Below are 21,203 nucleotides of genomic sequence, written 5' to 3'. Positions count from 1 at the left end.
CAAACTATACATTTTGGAATCCTCATGACCATACGAGTAATTTGATATATTACTTGACATAATTGGGAGCATTCTGAAAATTTGACCCCCATAACCTGTACTTTGCATGTGCATCGTTGCCAGGAAGTGCATTTTGACCCCTTAAAAATCCATACAGAGGATTAGAAAGTAGTTTTTCTTATTACTTGACTCAAGAGCAACTTGAAATATCAGGATAAATAATACAAATGGCTATAAAGTGATCAAAAATATATAAAAATATCATACTAAAATTGGCATTTTGTACCGTATCCTGTATGCATGGTATGTTAGGCAAAAATGACTATTTTTGAAAGCGTCAACTTAATACTAAAACACAAAAAATACAAAACAAATCTTATGTTCCTAGTAACATTAAACTACATTCTTCCAGATGCAAAAGACTAGAAATTCATATCTGGTGTACACCTAAAGTTATTAGGGGTCAAAATTTGCCGACTTTAAGTGCCATTTGTGGCTGAACCACTTTAGGGGTGGCCTAAAATTCTGTAGGGGTCTAGAAATTTCTCTTTTTTTGAATTGCTCATAGACATTGGCATATGGTTAATCCATTCTGAACATAATTAGGACCTATAAGTGCACTGTGACATTATCATGGGTCCTTCAAAATCAAGATAATTTGATTGAACAGTACGAAGTGTTGATTTTGACCCCCTCTGAAATCCCAACAAAATTCAAATCTATCTTTTTGGCATTAGGTATTTCAGACACAGCCAGTGAGTGACCACATTCAAAAAGAGGATCACAACTGATTCAATTAAGAAGAAAGTGCCCCGCAAAGAGAGCACTTTGTCATTTGGACCCCTTAAATTCACAATTTTGGTCGAGGTCGCCAAACTTTGATTGCCCGCCATTCATAAAACTAAAATGGAATTTGAATTTTTTCTTGTGACCTCACCTAGGGATCCATGAAAGGTACCCCTTAGCCAAAGGAGAGCAAAATCCAAGAGGGTGGGTGTACACTCAATCTGTTTCGACATGGACTGACCCACCAGCTCAAACACTGAACAAGCTTTTTGTCAAGTCTGCATTAGAACCCGGGATTACATCACATAATTAGGGCAAACTTCAGCCATGAGATTTTTCTCTTTCTTCACTGATCAGAAAAGTCTTATCACAGCTTTTAATATAGTTGGGCTATTCCACTTAAAATCCATACACCCCCTATGAATGACATTACCTTTATCTTCCACACAGGGAGTGTGAATTTCAAAGGGGTTTACCTGAATGAGTGTCTCCATTTGAAATCGACACCCCCTGTGTGGGAAATTACATGTAAGATCATGTTTTTCATAGGGGGTGTGTAGATTTCAACTGCAATAGCCCAATATGGTAAGGTTCTGGTGTTGATCCCAATACTTCCAATCAAAGATATGTCACAAATTAAAAGGGGCAGTTTGGTATTAACTTGAGATTTAACATACCTGTAATAAATCTTCATCTAATACAGATGCCATGAAACTCTGGTGCTTAGCTGCCCACTTCTCAAAATCCTCTGGTTTCCTGGTACGTCCCTGGTAAAACATCTAAAATTTGGCAGAGAACAACCATTTTTTTAGTTACCTGTTCTGACATCTATTAATATCAACAATTTCATGATTGACTTTAAACTTCAGATTTCATTTCAATTTCAAATCTTTACCAAACCGTCAAGGAACAAAGCATAGCAAATGCAATGAAACGCAACACGTCTATCGTCATACAATCCTACATTGGACAACCTGCTCATGCTCAAAGACTACAAATCAATATTTTGCGCAGGCATATTCCATTTTTACTCTTTCAGTATTTTGCTTTGAAAAAGTTCATTCACATTTGTATTTCAAATCCCTGCAGGTATTTTGATTCACTGCCAAATAGTTACCTGTATTATCACCATCACCATTTTGGCATCAAGTTGGTAGAGACAAGGTTAAATTAATATAGAACACTTGGCAAGCTTTGTTTGGCAGCAAGGTTAATGTATTTTATATCATCGTCATTAATTACAGAGGGAATTTCCTACATATAAATTACACATCACATGCCCATTGTGCTGCCATAAGGCCAAAAAAAAGAGGTTTGTTTGTCCATAGAGGCTTATGAAACAGTTGGGTCGGTAGGTCGGATTTTTTTTTTTTTTTTTTTACAGATATTGCACTTGAAACTGACAATTTGAAGACTGGTAAATAAGTCATAACACACAGCACTTTACTGGTTTAACTCTTGAGATGGTTCTGCATGTTATACTGTTCATTTTCTTTACATTTTCTTTCTTTAAATTTATACTAACCACTGTTTTACTAGCACAATCAACGTAAATTTAAAAAAAAAAAAAAAAAAAAAGACACGGTCGGGACCAGGGTACACGGTCGGTCGGACGTGGACAAACAAACAATTTTTTTTTTGGCCTAACACCAGATAAAAATAAAATAACAAGACATACATTGGGCTATTCCAGTTAAAATTCATACACCCCTATGATCTTAATCTCCCACACAGGGCGTATAGATTCCAAATCAATGGAGTCACCCATTCAGGCACAGACTACTACAGACTATCCATCACATCAACAGTCAAAGTCCCTGCTTTGCATGCTGTGAACTTCCATATCTTCATCAAGATCATTCAATCGTACATGACTAACAATCACGCTTAGTGTTACGTTCCTTTGCGTATACGCGATTGAATGTCTTAATCGTGTTTACACGAAAGACATAAAAATATGAGGTATGTGCAAAGCAATTTTGTCTGTCGAAAATTTTTACAACGATCACCCCTCATTACAGGGTCTTAGGCAGGATTTGAAGGTGTGGGTGTGTAAATTTTAAAAAATGGGTGTGTAAATTTAAGATTTGTATACAAAGTATAGGCCATGTAGGCAAAAACTGGGTGTGTATTTACATATTTGGGTGTGTAAAACACTCCCTACACTGCTGGCTGCCTAAGCCCTTGCCTCATTATCAGGTGATGCTGAGATTTTTTGTGATTAGTCTGTAGTAGTCTGTGCATGCAGGTAACCCTATTTGAAAATTCATCCTCCCTGTGTGAAAGATTAAGGTCATGTCTACCATAGCATGAATATGGATTTCAACTGGAATATCCATTTTTTTGCACTGATAGCTAAAAAAATGGAAAGTTATAGATACAAGATCGCAGTACATGTAGTTGTGTAGAAAATACCACTTGAACAGATTCTTGATATTCAAATAATGGGTTCAAAGTGTGTGCAGATGGTTATTTATTAGATATGCATTAACAATATGGCAAACTAGCACTTTAACCTTATTTCTAAAGTCCCAATACATACAGAAATGTGAGTGAAATATTTGCATTACTTGACAGGCTCCCTCTAGTTCTCACTTTTGAAAAACATTGACCTCAGTCTTCAATCACAGAACTGATATTATGGCACTTGACTACTTTTTAAACTTGTCATCAAATGCAATTTGCACTGAATCAAACTGACAGTGCCATGCAAGAAAATATGAATAAATACACAAGTTCTAAGCTACTTTACTTTACTTTACATGCAGATGCGACTTTCTTGCACGAACCCCCCGATAACATCCTGATATATAATTCCTTAATATTTTACAGTATATTGAGACTTACTGGTGTATGTGTTGCAGTAAACATGAATGCCTTATCAAGTCTCATCTTATGAAACACATAGAGTGCATCGAGATGACCTTGTTCCTGTAGGTCATCATGTAATGCTAATGTCTCCTTCCAGTCTTCTAGGCTCATTCGTATCTATGAATTAAACAAGAAATGGTTAACAGATTTATATATTAACGATACTTTTAAAAGGTCATTTCGTGATCCACAGCCTCATCCCCCACTTTTCTCAAAAAAAGATTTTTATACCACTGGAAACCTCTGGCCACATAATGTTTATGTACAAAACATTTCTTGCAAATTAATTTGTTCAGCATAAATATCATCAAATTTGAATTACGTTCTGGTGTACCAGAACGAAATTACAACAGTGGCCTATGGAGCAGTGTAATACACATAATCATGCATAACTCGCAAACACAAAATTGGAATCAACTGAAATTTTGGGAATAAGCTTTTTTCGTGAATATCTACTGAAAAATATCATAAAAAGAGGATGCTAGGATCACGAAATACTCCTTTAAGTAATCAAATTTTTGTCTTTAAAAACAACAAAAAATTTATGAAGTGCCATTCCACATAATTACCTGCCGTTCTTGATCTCAGCCATTTTTTGTTGTTGCAAAAGTTGAAAGGGATTTAGTAGCAAGTCATGAAGAGTCCCATCTGGAGCTTGTTGCCATATAGCAACAGCAGGATTTATGAATTTTTGGGGACTCTTGCTATCATGTCAAATTTAAAATCTTTTGTTAAAAACTTCAATATTTTGGCTTTGTTAGTTTTTACATTCTATTCATTAGGCCTATAAAAGAAAATTGTTTGATTGGCATAACCCGACCGACCCTAAAAGTAGGCCAGACCCTGACTTTTGTTCTTCTTTTTTTGCAAAAAAATTATAAAATAAAAAAAATAAAATAAAAATAACTAAAATAATAAGAAAAAAAGATGAACAAAAGTTCCAAAGCCTTTATCAAACAAAATTTACAGCTTAAAAAGTAACAAATTTTTTTTTTTTAAACCAAATACCGAACGACCTACCCTAATTTATTTTTTATGTTACGCCAATCAAACAATTTTCTTTTTTAGGCCTTAGCTCATAGTTTGACCACATTTTTATCCTATCAATGTGCAGTCATACTTCATTATGAGCAACAATTGAAATGAACATTTGATTATTTCATATATCTATATAAATAAAAGGAAGGTGTGCAAAATTTTGGCTCCCTCTCTAAGCCAGACCATGTTATTGTTCAACTCCAAAAGTGCGGCACTTGGTCATCTTAATAAGACTTAAAATATAGGCTACTTTATTGGTCATGACTTGAGAGATAAATAGTAGTTTATTTGATTTGGTCAATTTTGGAATAAATTTACAGACAACACTGGCAGTCTTATTATCACTATAGAAATACACCTTGGCCGCGAGCCAATGCTTACTGGAAGTAGAGGCATATTATGCATTCAACAACTACAGAACCAGTAATGTTAGTAACAGAGCTTCATGTAGGTTATAAGTAAATATTTCCCTCTATTGATCAACAAGTTGAAACAGTAGAGGAATTTTGTGTTAGAGCAGGGATGCAAGTCAGAGTAGTTGCCTGTACTGATAAAAAAATCTGTCTCCGTATTCATGTGTTGAGGACGGTACCTAAAATGTAGAGACTGACCGATCAGGTCCTTATCGGGCCGATCAATTATCTCTTTGATCTGCCGATTCGATCGCCGATTACCAGTTCCCCAATTGTAAACAATGGCTGCCATCACTGTGAGTAAATTTCACCCGTATGTTGAAAGGGTACTTATGCATAAAGTATTACCATAATTATGTATGCTCTGAGCACAAAAAAACACACTCCCATATGCATTTAAAATACTGAATTTGACCATGATTATTATAAGCTCAATTTACCTTTTCCCCCTGATGTCTCAGTCCATCGAATCATTCGATCGCCCCATTTTAATATTGTGTTTACGTTCAAGTCAGTGCGAGTTTTGCACACGGCCCGTAGCTCTCTTCAATCTGACACGCACGTGTGTAACCCGGAAGTGTTGAGTTTTGCACACGGCCCGTGCGCACGCGTGTGTAACCCGAAGTAAGAACTACAATTGTAATGTGCATGCGGGAATTACCTGATTATCTTAGCTGCGTGCCTGAATCACGGTATGATTTTATGTTTATTATCGCCTACAAAGCTTGTTCTTTTGCTAAATTTCGCTTGATTTAACTAGTCTAATTCAAAGAAATATACCAATAAATGAATACTTGTTAAGCTTCAACAATTACTTTCATGATATTGGGTGATCGGGGCATTACATCGGCGGATGAAGGAAAAATCGGCCGATGCAGATCACTACCGATAAGCTAATAATCGGCCCGATACGGAAGCTACCGATCTGATCGGTCAGTCTCTACTAAAATGTTAATTCAATAATTTAAAATTAGGGCAATCATTTTAACCCCAACACAGTGATGTAGACATGATCATAGTGTCTCACAGGGGGTTCAAGGGGGGGGGGACATTTGTTTAAGAGGTGGCCTGGGCAGGGGGGGGGCAGGGATATATTTTTATTAGTACATTCCATACCCCGGTATAAGATCAGGGCAATCTTTTAGCCCCAACAGTGGTGTAGACATGACCATAGTGTTCAGAGGGGCCCCACAATGGGGAGGGGGGTGTAAGGGATATATAAATTTGTTTCAGAGGTGGCCCAGGGAGGGAGGGAGGGAGGGGAGAAAGGGAATACTTTTATTATTAGGCCTACATTACATAACCCACATTATTTAACATTTCGAATGTTGCACATGTACAAAATATAAAACATGATAAAAATAACTTTTTGCACATAACTGGAGGGGGGCATATGATGTGCGGTCGCAACTTTCAACATGGGGGTCTGGGAATTGAGGAATATCCTGAAAAAGTTCGTCGGGGAAGATTCTCAATTCTAAAATTTCCAGGTAACATATTTATGACACAATCACTATCATCACCGTAATACCACAAACCACTCCCGTTTACTAACCGCTCCCTTTTACTCAACTAGCGGGGACCCGCGCGAAGCGCGGGTCTCCCGCTAGTACTATAATAAAGGTTATAGTGAGAGAAATGTTACCAAAAGAGGGGGCATGTAAAATGAATGTACCGGTAGTTGACTTGCAGATATGGAGTGACATTTGTCAAATGTCAATAGAGGGCTTCATCAAACTTACCATATTGTAGACTGGGATGTTGCCAATCAAAATAATGACATGCTATTTATAGGATCAAATTGGACTAAGTTCTCCTGTTAAATGAGTCAAGTATTAGTAAATACGGTATTTGCAGGGCTCAACTGATGGAGATTTTTAGTGTACATGTAGATTTGTACATGGGGGTGTATATGTGGAGGGAGGAGGATTGCTTTTTCAGTGAACCTGAGAATCTAAACTTAAAAGCACACTGGTTTTCTGAGAACAGTGTAATAAATGACTATACACACACCCTCCTGTTCCATTCATTTGAGGACTAAAACAAAGTAATTTTTGAAAACAAATTGCCATTCCAATGACATACCGCAGAGGTATCCTCAGGAAGAGACTGATACGTGTTGGGTGTGTGTGGGTGCAGAGATGTCTGCGCATCCATTCATCTATATGTTATATGTAAACCAGTCAAGTTAGCACAGTTGAGAGAGCATCAGACTCCGGGAGAGGTCATGAGTTCAAGCCCCGGTGAGGTTGTAAATGTTCTCAAGAAAATAATTGTGCTAGCTTAAAATTTCTCTGGACAAAGAACTAACTGCCTAATTGTCTCGGTTTACCCATACATCACTTAGGGAACCAATCCTGGTAGCGATGGTTATATGTAGGTAGACTAGGAGACTGCACAGGGTTTGATTTATTTTGAAAAATTTGCGTAACAATCTTTGGCGAAAACCTTATTTAGGCGATGTTCTTATAATATTAGCATATGTTTACATTGTAAAATTGCTATACAAGCTGAAATTTGTGTAGCAGGTTGTCCAAAATGGGGAGCATTTTGCTCCACGACACCAGTTAAATCGAACACTGAGACTGCACCAATATTGAGCTGCCAACCTGGATGTTCTAGAATGGTTTATCATAAGACCTGCACATTTTGGACCACAGAAAAGTCTGCGAAGTGTGCAGACACCTTACCTTGATCCTTGGATGATGTGTCTGTGTGTAAAACAAGCCATACAGTGTGTACAAAGCACATACTCTTCTCTGGAGGTCAAATGGTGGCTGTAAATACTCGCTCACAAGCTCAAATGCATCTTGTATAAACTGTAATTGACCACAAAACATGATACTCTTAGCATATTACAATATATAGTTTGATCAGCTCATAATCGGTGGGCCTTATAACATCGCGGATTAATATCAATATATTTTATTTTGAGAACTATCTTCTGATAACTCACCAGAAGCATCACAAATTATTAATTGAAGTCATACTTTGTCTACTTTATTTAACATGCACAACATAGACAGACAGGTCAACTATATCACTCTTAACGTGGGTCTACTTTTCAGCGTAGTGGTAAAAGCCTAACAATTCCTATCGATTACGAACTGATTTAAGTATAGTAAAGTTGAGATTTCTCACCATATTTTATAAGCCAAGAAAATGTGATGCAGATGGAATTAAAATTCAAGTGACGGTTCTGAATGAGGTTAATAACTTCTGCATCAGCTGTTTTTCAGATATTCATCTAAACATTGTGCATTTTGGATCTTGGATATTTCTCTGTTCTAAAGTAAAGTTAACTGATGCAAAGTCATTAACCTCTATAGTCTGTCCACTTAGAAGTACAAAGTACATAGACCTCGGAAACTGGAGGTATGAGAATAATTATTTCAGTTCAATGCGTGTGTAAATACTTCCTTAGCGCGCCAAATGCTGCGCGATTTGTACTTGCGGAGCGCACCACGCTCTTTATGCGTCATGTTTTCCTAACATGCAGTGCGTGTGACGCAAAGCATCGACCCCCAATGCCACAGATTTACTTTGTACTTCTAAGTGGACAGACTGTAGGCAATGCATACACTGCATGAACTTATAGATGAGTTGACCTCAATGTTTATCAACAAAGGCAAGGGACTGGTATATCGATATGCTTGAGTGAACATCATGCAACCACTACACTGTTCAATAACCTTATTGTGATGTGGCGGGAGTTTTGAAAACACGAGCCCTGAATAAAATATGATGCGCCCACATACTGCCAGGCAAAAAACAATGGAAATTGTGATGATGCATGCGCATACTGCCAGGCATTGACGTCAGAAGTCAACTCATCTATAAAATTATTTGACTTACCTCCTTCTTGTCCTTATTATCTTTGAGGCCACTAAACAAAAAACAAAAATAGAAAAGTAATGTTAGCAGAATGTTAATATTGTATTCATTCAGCCCTCGAATTAACCCACGGCACCGACGGCATATTGCCGTGGGTGCCCACCCCCATTGCCGCAATGCCCTCAAAATATGTCCCTTACCGACGGCAGTCACTTGCCGTGCCCTTTAATGAAGTTGCCGTGGGTGCCCTAGCCGGCCAGCCCTGCCCCTTCATTATAAAATCATCATAAACAAGTTAAGTACTGGTTAAAACCCCGAAAAATTGTGGAAAATTAAAATTGAAAATCTTGAACACGATCGCTATTTTGAGCATCGTAACCCAGCTATCACAATAGTTTGTTGTGAATTAATATTCATTACATGTACCCCTACGTAAGCTTACATATTCAGCCAATCACATCGGCTTTTATACATTATCTGGTTGCTAGAAATCTGACTTCATTTTCTCGATTGGTCAGAGAAATACCTTCAGCTTACTATCGACCAATCAGAAACGATGTAACTAAGCTTCCTCGTGTCGTGAACAAAATCCGAGCACTGGGCAAATCAATTGATCTCTCGATTAGCAAACATTGACTTCCCATTGCAAACCGATGGCGATACCCTTCCGGTATCGTCTTATCTTGTACATGTGAGCCCATCTCTAGATATGTTTTGCACGAAATAGTTTTTATCCCGGCGAATTTGATCAATATTATTACCAAAGTTACAGCTGTTTCACCGCTGTTTCGAGTCAGTTTTGCAGCTCAGAACTAGGGATCGCAAAATTTAAGTAAATTAAACTGGTGATTTTTGACTGCTTTGTATTATTTAAGCAGGTTTTTTGAGCAATCAGGTTAGTTTTAGTGTAAAGTTGAGAGTCAAATTTTACTTTGGTGTCGAATTCAGCTGACAGCAATGCATCTATTCGCTTTTGAAAAATTGCCTTGGTGCCCTTCTCAAATTTTCAATAGTTGCCGTGATGCCCTTTTGAAATATTACAAATTGCCGTGCTGCCTTGCCTTTTCAGTGAAAATCCAAGGCAATTATCAACTTGCCCTAAAAAAGTTGCCGTGCCCCTTCAGATCCTTAATTCGAGGGCTGCTCTTTGTTCTTTCCTACTTTATCTACAAGTGGGTAAAAGACATGACAATTTTCTACTGGCTATCCACACGAGATAAAATCATTCATCATTTGACGATAGTTTCTATACAATATTTACAAAACTAGCTTAGTGTAAATCAAGTACTAGTATTAGCACTAATTAGTGACAGAGTGTTACCTAGCCACCCATCCACTTGTCATTTTGGACAGGCAGCTTGCTCCTGAGACAGGCCTATGACTTCTGCTAAATTCTAAAAAAAATCAATGCTTGAATAAGGTCTGGTTTATGTTTTTCAAGGTCATATTTTGGACAGGCAGTTTTAGTGAAAATGGTGGGCACTTGTCATATCCTAGCTAAGACCCTGATTAGTGATGCTAGTACAACATTCATACAGGTTGTATTGAAATGATTTGTACCCATCAGCTTTGGTATTTATTGAAAAGCTGCCTATTCCAAATTTGATGCAACATTGGACACTCTTCTAGTTTATGACTTGTTGTACAATTAACCTACAAATTATTTGGATCTATGTTGAATTTTGATGTGTCAGACTCATCCACTACAAATGAAAACAGATGGGTACCAATCATTTTGATACAGCTTGTACAGCACATACAGCTTCAAATCAGGAGTATTCATTCAAAGCTTTCTAAGAGGAACAAGTTGAGGTACTGGGTTTCAGCCCTGGTCATTCCCAAATGTGCATTTTGTTTCCTGTCCATCCTTGCTCTTGCATGTTTTCCCTAGGTACCCTGCTTTTCTCCTGCATCTATAATCAGGCTTTCTTTCCTGAGATATTGATCCACCTTGTCTCCAAGCAAGCACCCAGCCCCCGGCCCAGCCCAATTCTCAAAAGCTATTACATTACAGGGTGTATCAAAATGATTGGTACCCATCAGTTCCCGGTAATATGGACATGACTGCCACATCAAAATGCAACATAGGATACACATAATTGGTTGATTAATGTCATAAACAGCCATACATGTTATAACTATAAATTATTGAAATTTCAAGAAGACCCTGGGCTATGTTGCATTTGGATGAAACAGGCTTTTCAATAACTATCAAAAATGATGTGTACCAATCATTTTGATACAGCCTGTATACTATTTACATGTTTATATACACACATGTTTTTAAATGCACAACAGCTGTCTTGTTGAATTTACATCAGTGACTGCACTAAGCCAAAATCACCATATTAATCAAATTAAACTAGTTACCGTAGTAGATCTCATACTTACACGTATATAAGAGAAAAGTTGAGTGCCTGCCACACTCTAGCAAACTCCTGATAACGTACACTTTCAGTGAGAAGGAAGTAGTCCATCAGTTTATCAATGTCAGCCCTTAAGGAAATGCGAGTTTTAGATGCAGCAGTACTAGTGTTTGAAGAATCAACTCCACTTGGTCGTGGCATGGTGGACTGGTGAACCACTGGAATTAATTAGCTGTTAAATGGTAAATAGTGCAGTTTGTTGTTATGATAATCACATTCACTTAACAATAAATTAATGTGTTTTTATATTATAGCCACTATATCAGTGATTACAAAAGTTAATATTAGAGAATATAAGAGTTCAGTTACCGATAATATTATCACAGTTTGCTTGTGGTCAACTGGGTGGGCACTTATATGGGCATGGGCGGTTAATGGAATGAATACGGTACATAATATCATGACCAACTTTGAGGAGAATAGTATTCCAGTCAATGTCTGTGCTGACGAAAGTTTGGTACAATTGAATACCTGAGTGGAAGAAGGGCCCAACTCCATCAAAAGTGTTTTTGAGATATTAAAAAAAACCACTTAATATTTGGAAAAGTTTTATAGACAGAATGTTTTCATCTTCAGGGGACCTTTAATACATGAGCATACATTATTACATACATTCGAAATTATATATGATGTTTCCGTGGCAACGTACAGGTCTTAATACTGAGCTGGAGTTGGGCCCTTCTTCCACTAATATACATCAAGCGCCAGTTCCGTAAGCAGATGTGTTATAAATAGCTACAGAAATTTGGTACTGTAATTATCCATTAATTGCACAAGTAGAAGCATGTAATATGTTAGCAAAAAAGTTTATTGTAGTGAAAAGCAGATTTCACGTATTCATCTTAACCCAATATTTGTGGAAGAAGGTCCCAACTCCATGGAATTGGGCCTTTCTTCCATGAAAACCATGATTAAGTGTAATGGAAGACTATTTAGAGAGTGGATTTTGGCTCATCTTTCACACACAAGGAAGAACAGTCTGCTGGCAATAAAATGCTGGGTCTAACTCATTTTTGTAAAAATTGGAGTTTACCTGTTTACCTGTCGTCTCGGGCACTCTTTTGGAAGGCTATGAAGCCTTATAACGCCCATCCAATTTCATCATTACTTGACTACAATAGAGAGAGAAATTAATGTGTACTGCAAGTAATTTGTTCCAGGGTGGTGCTACCCTTGTAATCATACTTGTCTATATGGTTCTCTAAGAAGGTGTCAATGCCGTTTTTAAAGCAGTTGGTAGACTTGGCATGCACTACGGTTGCTGGCAATCGATTCCAAGCATTTACGACCCTTAGGGTGAGACAATTTCTTCTAAGCGTGTCCTTGCTTCTTACTTTATTGATCTTTAAATTATGTCCCCTCAGCCCTACCGTCCTCCTCTCCATATCGAATAGATTATGGGGTTGGATGTCTGTCAGACCACTCATAATGCGATATACTTGGATGAGGTCTCCTCTGAGTCTTCTGAATGCTAATGAAGGGAGTTTTAGCCTTTTTAGACGTGCTTCAGTATGGCTGATCTCTGATCTCGAATCAACTTAGTTGCTCTGCGCTGAACCTTCTCCAGTTTATCAATATCGCCTTTCAGAAATGGACTCCATACACAATTTGCATATTCCAGATGTGGTCTAATCATGGTCTTGTATAGTTTTTTGAACATTGGAATATCCATATACTCAAAGGTTCTCCTCATCACTCCCACAATACGATTTGCTTTATTTGTGACTGCTCCTACATGCTTTCTGAAGGTAAGCGAACTGTCAAACAGGACTCCCAGATCCTTTTCTTCCTCCAGCTTCCCCAGTGGTCTTCTATTATCCCCATCTTTCATGGAATAACTATGGACTTCTCTGTCCTTGCCATAATGCATCACTCTACACTTCCCTACGTTGAAGTATATTTGCCATCTATTCGACCAATCTCCCAGCTTGTCCAAATCCTCCTGCAGCTTGGCACAATCATCATCACTGTGAACTTGGGTAAAGACCTTAGTGTCATCCGCAAACATTCTTACTAAGCTTGAAATTTCATTAGGGAGATCATTGATGAAAATGATGAACAAGATCGGTCCCAGTACACTGCCTTGGGGGATACCACTTTTCACCTCTGCCCACGAAGATTTGACTCCATTTACAGAGACACGTTGCTTTCTTCCAAGCAGGAAGCTTCCTATCCAATTTAGGAGTTTGCCATCTATACCATGGGCCTCAACTTTCCTCAGTAAGCGTTGGTGTGGGACCGAATCGAAGGCCTTTCTGAAATCCAGGTAGACCACATCAATGCCATCACCCTCTTCAAGCATCCTGGTCCAGATATCCATGATTTCTATTAGCTGTGTAACGCAAGATCTTCCTTGCCTAAATCCATGCTGTTCATTGCAAATTATATCATTTTCTTTCATGAAATCCATCAGTTGGTCTCTGATAATTGACTCAAGCATCTTTTTCATTTCATTTCATTTCATTTTATTCGCCAGAAAAACATTATAAAATACATATATTGCACATTTATAAGTACTACATCAAAAACAATTAGATATTTAAAAGCTATTATATATTATCCCCTCGAATAAGTTCATCAGGACTGTTAGACGACATACCAATGGTAAACCGCTTCACAAGTACAACAATTCACTCCCTCTCCAGACGTCCCACCCCGATCGGAGGACCCCTCAGCAACACGACGAACCAGCAACACCCCCATCTCCTGAGCGCACAGCTCCCAACAGCAGCCAGCCACACACATGACATAGTGGTCATGTCCCCTCATAAACAAGTCCGCCATGACAGATCACGCGTCACATCAAAACCAAAGCATCGAATGGATGCTAACGCCAATAACGGTGATGAGGGACACACTCACCAAATCCTGCATATGACCAACCACCGCAAAGTCCGCACACTCCGGAACGAGAGTAGGACTGCCGCCAGCCCAGCATCACCAATGACGCCCCCGACCGGAAGATGAGACGTCCAAAACGCGAGCAAACTACCGAACCCCCAAAACAAAATTCACCAATAGTACTACATGTATATAAGCACTACATATGTGTACATCCACATCAAAAAACGATGCACCCGTGGCCGCCACACACGCTCCATTCCACATAAACAGCCAGGGACGAATACCAGACCCGTCCCAAGCCTAAGCCGCCCCAAGCCATACCGAAGTCACCTTCAGGAATACAGAAACGTATTCCCAAACCATGCGACCCGTGGACGACCGAAGCGACCCCCACCCGAGACAAGCCCGGCACCCACCCCCAGCTATCATGCGAACCGAGACACATGCAGCAACCGACAAGCGCACCGCCCGATATGGATGTACACATATGGGAATTGAGCAACATGGCCTGTTGGGCAGATAGCACCAACCCCGGGAGGGTGGGTCGAGCAACAAATTAACAAAACAGGACGGAAAACAAGAGAACCCTGGCAGGGAAAGCCAAACAGTGACAAAAAGTCAACTTTCAAAGTGGCTAACCGTATGGCTCTCTACAAACACAAAACAACAAAAAGGGCTGAGGGCATACAACTGATGTCAAACTGACAGGTCGATAGTTACCAGCATCAGTTGGGCCCTTCTTCCACTCAGGTATTCAATTACAGAATAGGGTGCAACTTGCTCTACTTGAATCCAGTCAGAGTTTTAAAGGGTTAGGGTTTAAGGTTGGGGTAGTGTTGCTCGAGAAGTCTAGCCAAGAATTTTCTCACCAATAGCTTCACATTCTAGGCTAGAGACCATTGAATTCAAAATCTAGCCGGATTCGCTGAAGCATGACACCATGTAAAGCAATGGAAGTTCAGAAGTAAACACCGCTGATCACAACAGGAGATTGCATCAAAAATGTTGCTAAAATTACACTTCAGCAAAATTTCATCCAATTTTCAACATGAACAGATGAACAGACTAAATTAGTGCCGTACTATTACGCTGCCTTTCGTATTCGCAGAGGAGGACAATTTCGAACTCCTCTTTTGTTTACAAACAGAGAGGTAGACAAAGGGCCTGTCAAAACTGTTCCACTTGTCCAAATACTCAAGCATCAAAAGGATGGTACACAATAGAGTGATTCACGCAACATGAATACGGGATTAAAAAACTGTGAAGTAGGACCATGTGCTTCTTTTGTCCAATTTGGCATCAAGATTTCGAATGGAAACAGTTCAGACCCAGAACACGATCATGTAAGAAATTAATATTTTGTTCTGGGTCTGATTATTCGGACTAAGACTAAATAACCTCTGGTGCAAAAAATTATCGTCATAACGTGTGCAAATTCGAAGCTAGAATTCTCAAGTAATTAGGGTAGGGCAATCTTGTAATATAGACTAGTACAGTACCATAGTAGAGTTACACCCTATTCGGTAATCGCTCCCAAAAGTTGGACAAGGATAATTCTTTTTATTTCATCCATGGTCTGTGCTGTGCTGAGTGTACATGAGCGTAAACACAGAAGTGATCACACTGATTGGCTGATCAATGGTCTTGACAACAAGACAGTTGACCCATTGGTGCATAGAAAGGGGAGGAGACCTCGCCATTTCTGCACGATCGGCGGTCATCACTGCATACCCGACTACCGGACCACGGAATTAATAAAATATTTACTGTAGACCGAGGCTGTACACACTGCATTGTCAGGGGACCTTCTTCAGCGTACCCTGTGCATGTCCGATGGAGTTGATACTGTAGTAGTGCCCTACCAGCTTGGCACTCAGAACTGTAACTCTTCATACGATACATCTAACACCACCCCGAACATTGTGGTTTACTGGATCAAGTTATTTGGTTTGAACTTTGAATCCCCTGACCAAATCATTTCTGTAACAAATGAAGATCTCCTGCACCAAAGATCCTTGAGTTATTACAGTAGTACTAGTACCATGAAGTATCACCGGATAAAACCCAAGATGAACATAGAGAGGAAAATATCTTTCCTCATGGCTCTCATACTGCTTGCAGGGGACACCGAGATTAACCCAGGGCCCCGCCCAGTAAAGTATCCTTGTCTAATCTGCAGCAAACCAGCTAAATGGGGCAAAACTGTCTCCAGTGCGACCAGTGTACCGGCGGGTATCATATTGACTGCATGCGCATGCCTTTTGAAATGTATGAAGCTAACGCCAATTCTAGCATGACATGGTTATGTTGTGAGTGTGGTCTACCCAATGTAAGTCCATCAGTTTTCCATACCCTGTCTGGTGTGTCGCTGTCAAACTCTTTCAGTAGCCTTAGTGACTCTGCTGCTGATTTGACCACCGAGGAGTTGGGATCACCAGTTGCTACGTCATCACCTAAGGCAAAAAATGGTCGTCCATTTGATAAGAAAAATACTTGTCGCCAAAACAACAAATTAAAAGCCATTGTTGTACTGTGATGGGCTGTTTGGCAAACTCCCTCAGCTTGAGACATTAATAGACCTTAATAAGGCGGACATTCTAATTGGTACTGAATCTCACTTGAACGACTCCATTTTGACTGCTGAAATTACTCCACCAGGCTTCGTCACCTACAGAAAGGATAGAACCCGCAGTCGGAAGGGAGGCGTCTTCATGATGGTTAGAGATACAATCATCGCAACTGAATGCAATGTTAATACAACTGATGCTGAGCTTCTATGGGTGGAAATCCACATCCAAGGGCAGAAACCGCTCATCATAGGCTCCTTCTACAGACCACCTAAATCTGCATCCAGCAACCTCCACAGACTTTCTGAATCCATTGCGGAGATTTAATCTACCTTCAAGAATGCTGTGTTATTAATTGGCGGCGATTTTAATTTGGCAGACATCGATTGGGACAACCGCTGTGTCAAGCCATACGCTGTAGAACCGTCCAACTGTTCTTTACTGCTAGATGTATGCAATGAGTTTTTCCTGGACCAAATTGTTCAGGAGCCTACCAGGATCACTGATGTCACTCAAAACATCCTCGATCTTGTGCTTACATCTCATCCAAACTACTTTGACCAGTGCAAGGCTGTCGCAGGTATAAGTGATCATTTAGCAGTCTCCTTTACTCTCAACACCAAACCCAAACTCAGTAAAAAAGTGCCAAGGAAAGTTTATCTCTTTGGCAAAGCTGATACATGTGCTCTGAAAAGGGATATGTTAGACTTCCAGAAAGAATTTCTTGGAAACAACCCTGACTCCCGAGGTGTTGAAGACTCCTGGAACCTATTTAAGACCAAAATTGGTGATGCCATGGAAAACCATATCCCATCAAAAGTAACCAGGGTCAAATTCAGCAACCCTTGGATCACACAGGAAATTAGGCGCATGAGTAAGAAAAAGCAACGCCTGTACAACAAGGCTCGCCTGACCGACAAACCTGATGATGATTGGAAACGCTTTAAAGAATATCAGAAAGCAACCCAGAAGAGAATTCGCCAGAATTACTGGTCATTCCAGAACAAAATGTTTGACGAAAGTGACAAGTCTATAAAGCGTTTTGGAAGTTTATCAAATCTAAGAAAATTGACTCAACTACCATTTCCTCGCTAAAAGACGGAACCAAGGTTGTTTTCAGCAACAAAGGCAAAGCCACCTGTTTAAACGAACAATTTCGTTCTGTTTTTACATGTGAGGACACTAGCACAGTTCCTAACTTGGGCACTTCAGAGTACCCCACAGCTGGTCACATCAATGTTACCTGTGAAGGTGTCCTTAAGCTCCTGAAGTCGCTAAAAACCAACAAGGCCACAGGACCGGATGCAATTTCAGCCCGAATATTAAAAGTTCTTGCCGATGAAATAGCTCCAATTTTGACAAGCATATTTCAACAATCTCTAAACTCTGGTGAAGTGCCTTTAGACTGGAGGATGGCAAACGTATCCCCGATCTACAAAAAGGGCGACCGCAGTATTCCATCCAACTACCGTCCAGTTTCCATTACCTCCGTCTGTTCCAAGATCATCAAACATATTATATTCAGTCATGTAATGCACCACTACGATAGCAACAACATCCTTATCGACGTACAACATGGGTTCAGACTAGGCAGATCATGTGAGACACAATTGACCATCACTTGCAATGACTTGGCAAGCTCACTTGATAAAGGAGAGCAGGTTGACGCCGTAGTCCTGGACTTCTCCAAGGCATTTGACCGTGTGCCACACCAGCGGCTGATCAGTAAACTGCGCCATTATGGAGTCAGGAACTCCCTCCTGCTGTGGATCAACAATTTTCTCACCAAACGGTCCCAACGTGCAGTGGTTGATGGAGAGGCATCCAGCTGGGTACCAGTAACATCAGGTGTCCCCCAAGGCACAGTGTTGGGTCCGCTACTATTTCTTAGCTTCATCAATGATTTGCCATCTGGAACAACATCGAAGACTAGGCTTTTCGCAGATGACTGCTTGATGAACCGGACCATAAATAACAGCAACGACTCTGCAGCCTTGCAACGAGACTTGGACTCTCTCCATCGTTGGTCCACCACGTGGAATATGAAGTTCAACACAGGCAAGTGCCATACCATCAGGTTCACTCTCCGGCGTAACTTAATTAATACATACTACCATATGGGAGAAAGTTTGCTGACCATGGTGCCTGGCTACCCTTACCTTGGACTATCCTTCCAACAACTTATCCTGGCAAAACCACATAAACACCATCACTGCTAAAGCCAATAGAATGTTAGGGCTCGTCAGACGCAACTTGAGAGGAAGCGCCCACAAGCTACGTGAACAGGCTTACATCTCTCTTGTCCGTCCACACTTGGAGTACTGCTCTGTTGTCTGGAATCCGTACACCAAGAAGAGTATATCCAAAGTTGAAAACATCCAGCGTCAAGCTGCCCGCTTTGTCACCAATAATTACCATCGGAGGGAGAGTGTCACAGGTATGCTACGTGATCTCCAGTGGACCTCCCTTGAGAGCCGACGACAAGCCGCCAGCCTCATCTTGATGTACCGTATCCATCACCATCAGATAGCCATAAATCCAGACCATTACCTCACTCTTATGGTCCAGAGCAGCACCAGGTCCTATCACCCTCTCAAGTACCAAGCCATTCAATCTCGCATCCAACTGTACAGATACTCATTTTTCCCACGCACCGTCAACTGGTGGAACAACCTCCCTGGAGATGTCCTCGCCCTGCCAACAGCTGAGGCCTTCAAGAGAGCAGTTGCAGCACACATTTAAAGGACCAGACTTTTTTACTTGCACCTTGTATAATATGTAGGTATCCTAGGTGAATTCAAATTTGCCATCAAATTGCATCGTTTTATATATCAAATTAAAGCCCTTGAGTAAACTAAGCCAAAACTGAAAACCTTTTTTTCATAGCACTTTCCGTAGCAAAGTTACATCTTGTCAAAGATTGACATTCATCAAAAAGATTCAGCTAGCAAAATTCCCCAAAACGGCATTTCGGGGGTGTTTCTAGATCTTAGTCTCATGGCGATGGCAGCTTTTTTTAATGGAACTGCTATCAAAATCCTCTAAAATTCCATGTGCGACTTGATTATCACCATAAAAATCATATATTTGGGTCAAGTGAAGTATAGAAAACATATTTATGTAGGTTTCCTTCACCCACCTATTCTCGAAAAAAATTCAAATTTCTATGTAAATATGCATTGTGTTGGGGCCCCGGTCTCGGCGAATTCGCTGACTAGTAAATGTGTTAACTAAGGTTTGCCTAGGTTACCTATAATATGCACCGCAACTTTGGCACCGCACTAGAGCATTCTAAGTTATTTCCTTGGCTCTACATCCTCTGGAGGATTATGCTGAGTATCAACGTAGAAGTAGAAGTGGTTGACTGATTGTAACACAGTCACAGGAACTGAATAAGTGAATTGACATGATTGAATCTGAAGGGAGCTACAGTACGGTAAAATTAAGTATTTCTTGGCCAAACTGGAACACTATAAATGCTTGTGGCTCCGCGATAAACACACACGAAGCATACATGCGTCTTACATTGTGTACACGCTTAGTACGCTACATGGACGCAACATGCATGTTCCAGTTTGGCCAAGAATTAGAAATACTTAATTTTATTGTATAATATTTTCCAAGGACAGGTTCCTTTGACAGCGTTAATCATCGCGTATACGTGCGCGACGTCAAGCGTGTGCATTGGACCTTGTGCAAAATAATACGCGCTGGACGGCTAGCAGTACGCTTAATTTGTAAAAGGAAATCTGAATATTAAACATTAATATAAAGACTATATACTCTGACATGTGTAAGACATGTCACTCTGTCAACTGTAAGCTTAAAGTTTAAACTAAAAGAATGATGATTATGAATTTAAAATTCTTAATGGAATATAAATCACACTTACTACAAAAAATGTGTTTTCTATTATTCTTGCTCAAGAGTTAAGCTTTGAAACCTGGTTTGAAACTTCAGAACTCTGAGAAGATGAGAAGACCCTTCTCTGCATCTGCTCAATTCACATTCAGCAGACGCCAAAAGTGAAAAGGTGTTTCTATTTTTAGGATACATTCCCTCAAAAATAATTTCATGAAACCTGTCGTAATTCAGTCATATCACATAAATACTATCTAATATTTTCTGAAATTACTTATTTGAGAACAAGACATGATATTTGTTTTATGCAAGAAAAAATTTTTGCCATTCAATCAATCAATCAATTCTGGACTTCCCACCTCTTGTTTCAGGTGCGTGAATGTCACTGGTAACTCCACAGACGAAAACACCACACTGTCACAATATATAAAACACTCAAAGCAAGCCAAGCTATATGTATTATGTACATGCTCAGGTACTAGATTATGGTGTGAGTTCAAAATAGCATTTGAGCTGATGTTGAGAAGTTATGAGTTTTAAATGTAATGCATGCATGTAGGTGA

The 21,203-nt window shown here is 39.7% G+C and overlaps 2 protein-coding genes across 2 annotated transcripts in view; one reads left to right on the top strand and one right to left on the bottom strand.

Moving 5' to 3' along the window:
- Positions 1–20,772, bottom strand: part of LOC140150962 (uncharacterized) — a 60,174-nt gene extending 39,402 nt beyond the window's left edge. The window contains exons 1-6 of the mRNA XM_072173123.1: positions 20,672–20,772; positions 11,334–11,540; positions 8,964–8,994; positions 7,799–7,927; positions 3,634–3,774; positions 1,464–1,565 (exon numbers count right to left, since the gene is read on the bottom strand). Coding sequence (XP_072029224.1) covers positions 1,464–1,565; positions 3,634–3,774; positions 7,799–7,927; positions 8,964–8,994; positions 11,334–11,509 — 579 coding nt within the window. The 5' untranslated portion in view covers positions 11,510–11,540; positions 20,672–20,772. The remainder of the gene's footprint in view (positions 1–1,463; positions 1,566–3,633; positions 3,775–7,798; positions 7,928–8,963; positions 8,995–11,333; positions 11,541–20,671) is intronic.
- LOC140150221 (uncharacterized) lies at positions 19,009–19,521 on the top strand. Its single transcript, XM_072172227.1, has one exon. It carries the CDS (start codon positions 19,009–19,011, stop codon positions 19,519–19,521), a length of 513 nt encoding a protein of 170 aa, XP_072028328.1.
- Positions 20,773–21,203: the final 431 nt, after the last annotated feature.

Source organism: Amphiura filiformis, chromosome 4 (assembly GCF_039555335.1).
Source record: "Amphiura filiformis chromosome 4, Afil_fr2py, whole genome shotgun sequence".
Taxonomy (NCBI): Eukaryota; Metazoa; Echinodermata; class Ophiuroidea; order Amphilepidida; family Amphiuridae; genus Amphiura; species Amphiura filiformis.
The sequence above is the reverse complement of the archived record's forward strand: the minus strand, read 5'-3'. Positions and strand labels throughout refer to the sequence as shown.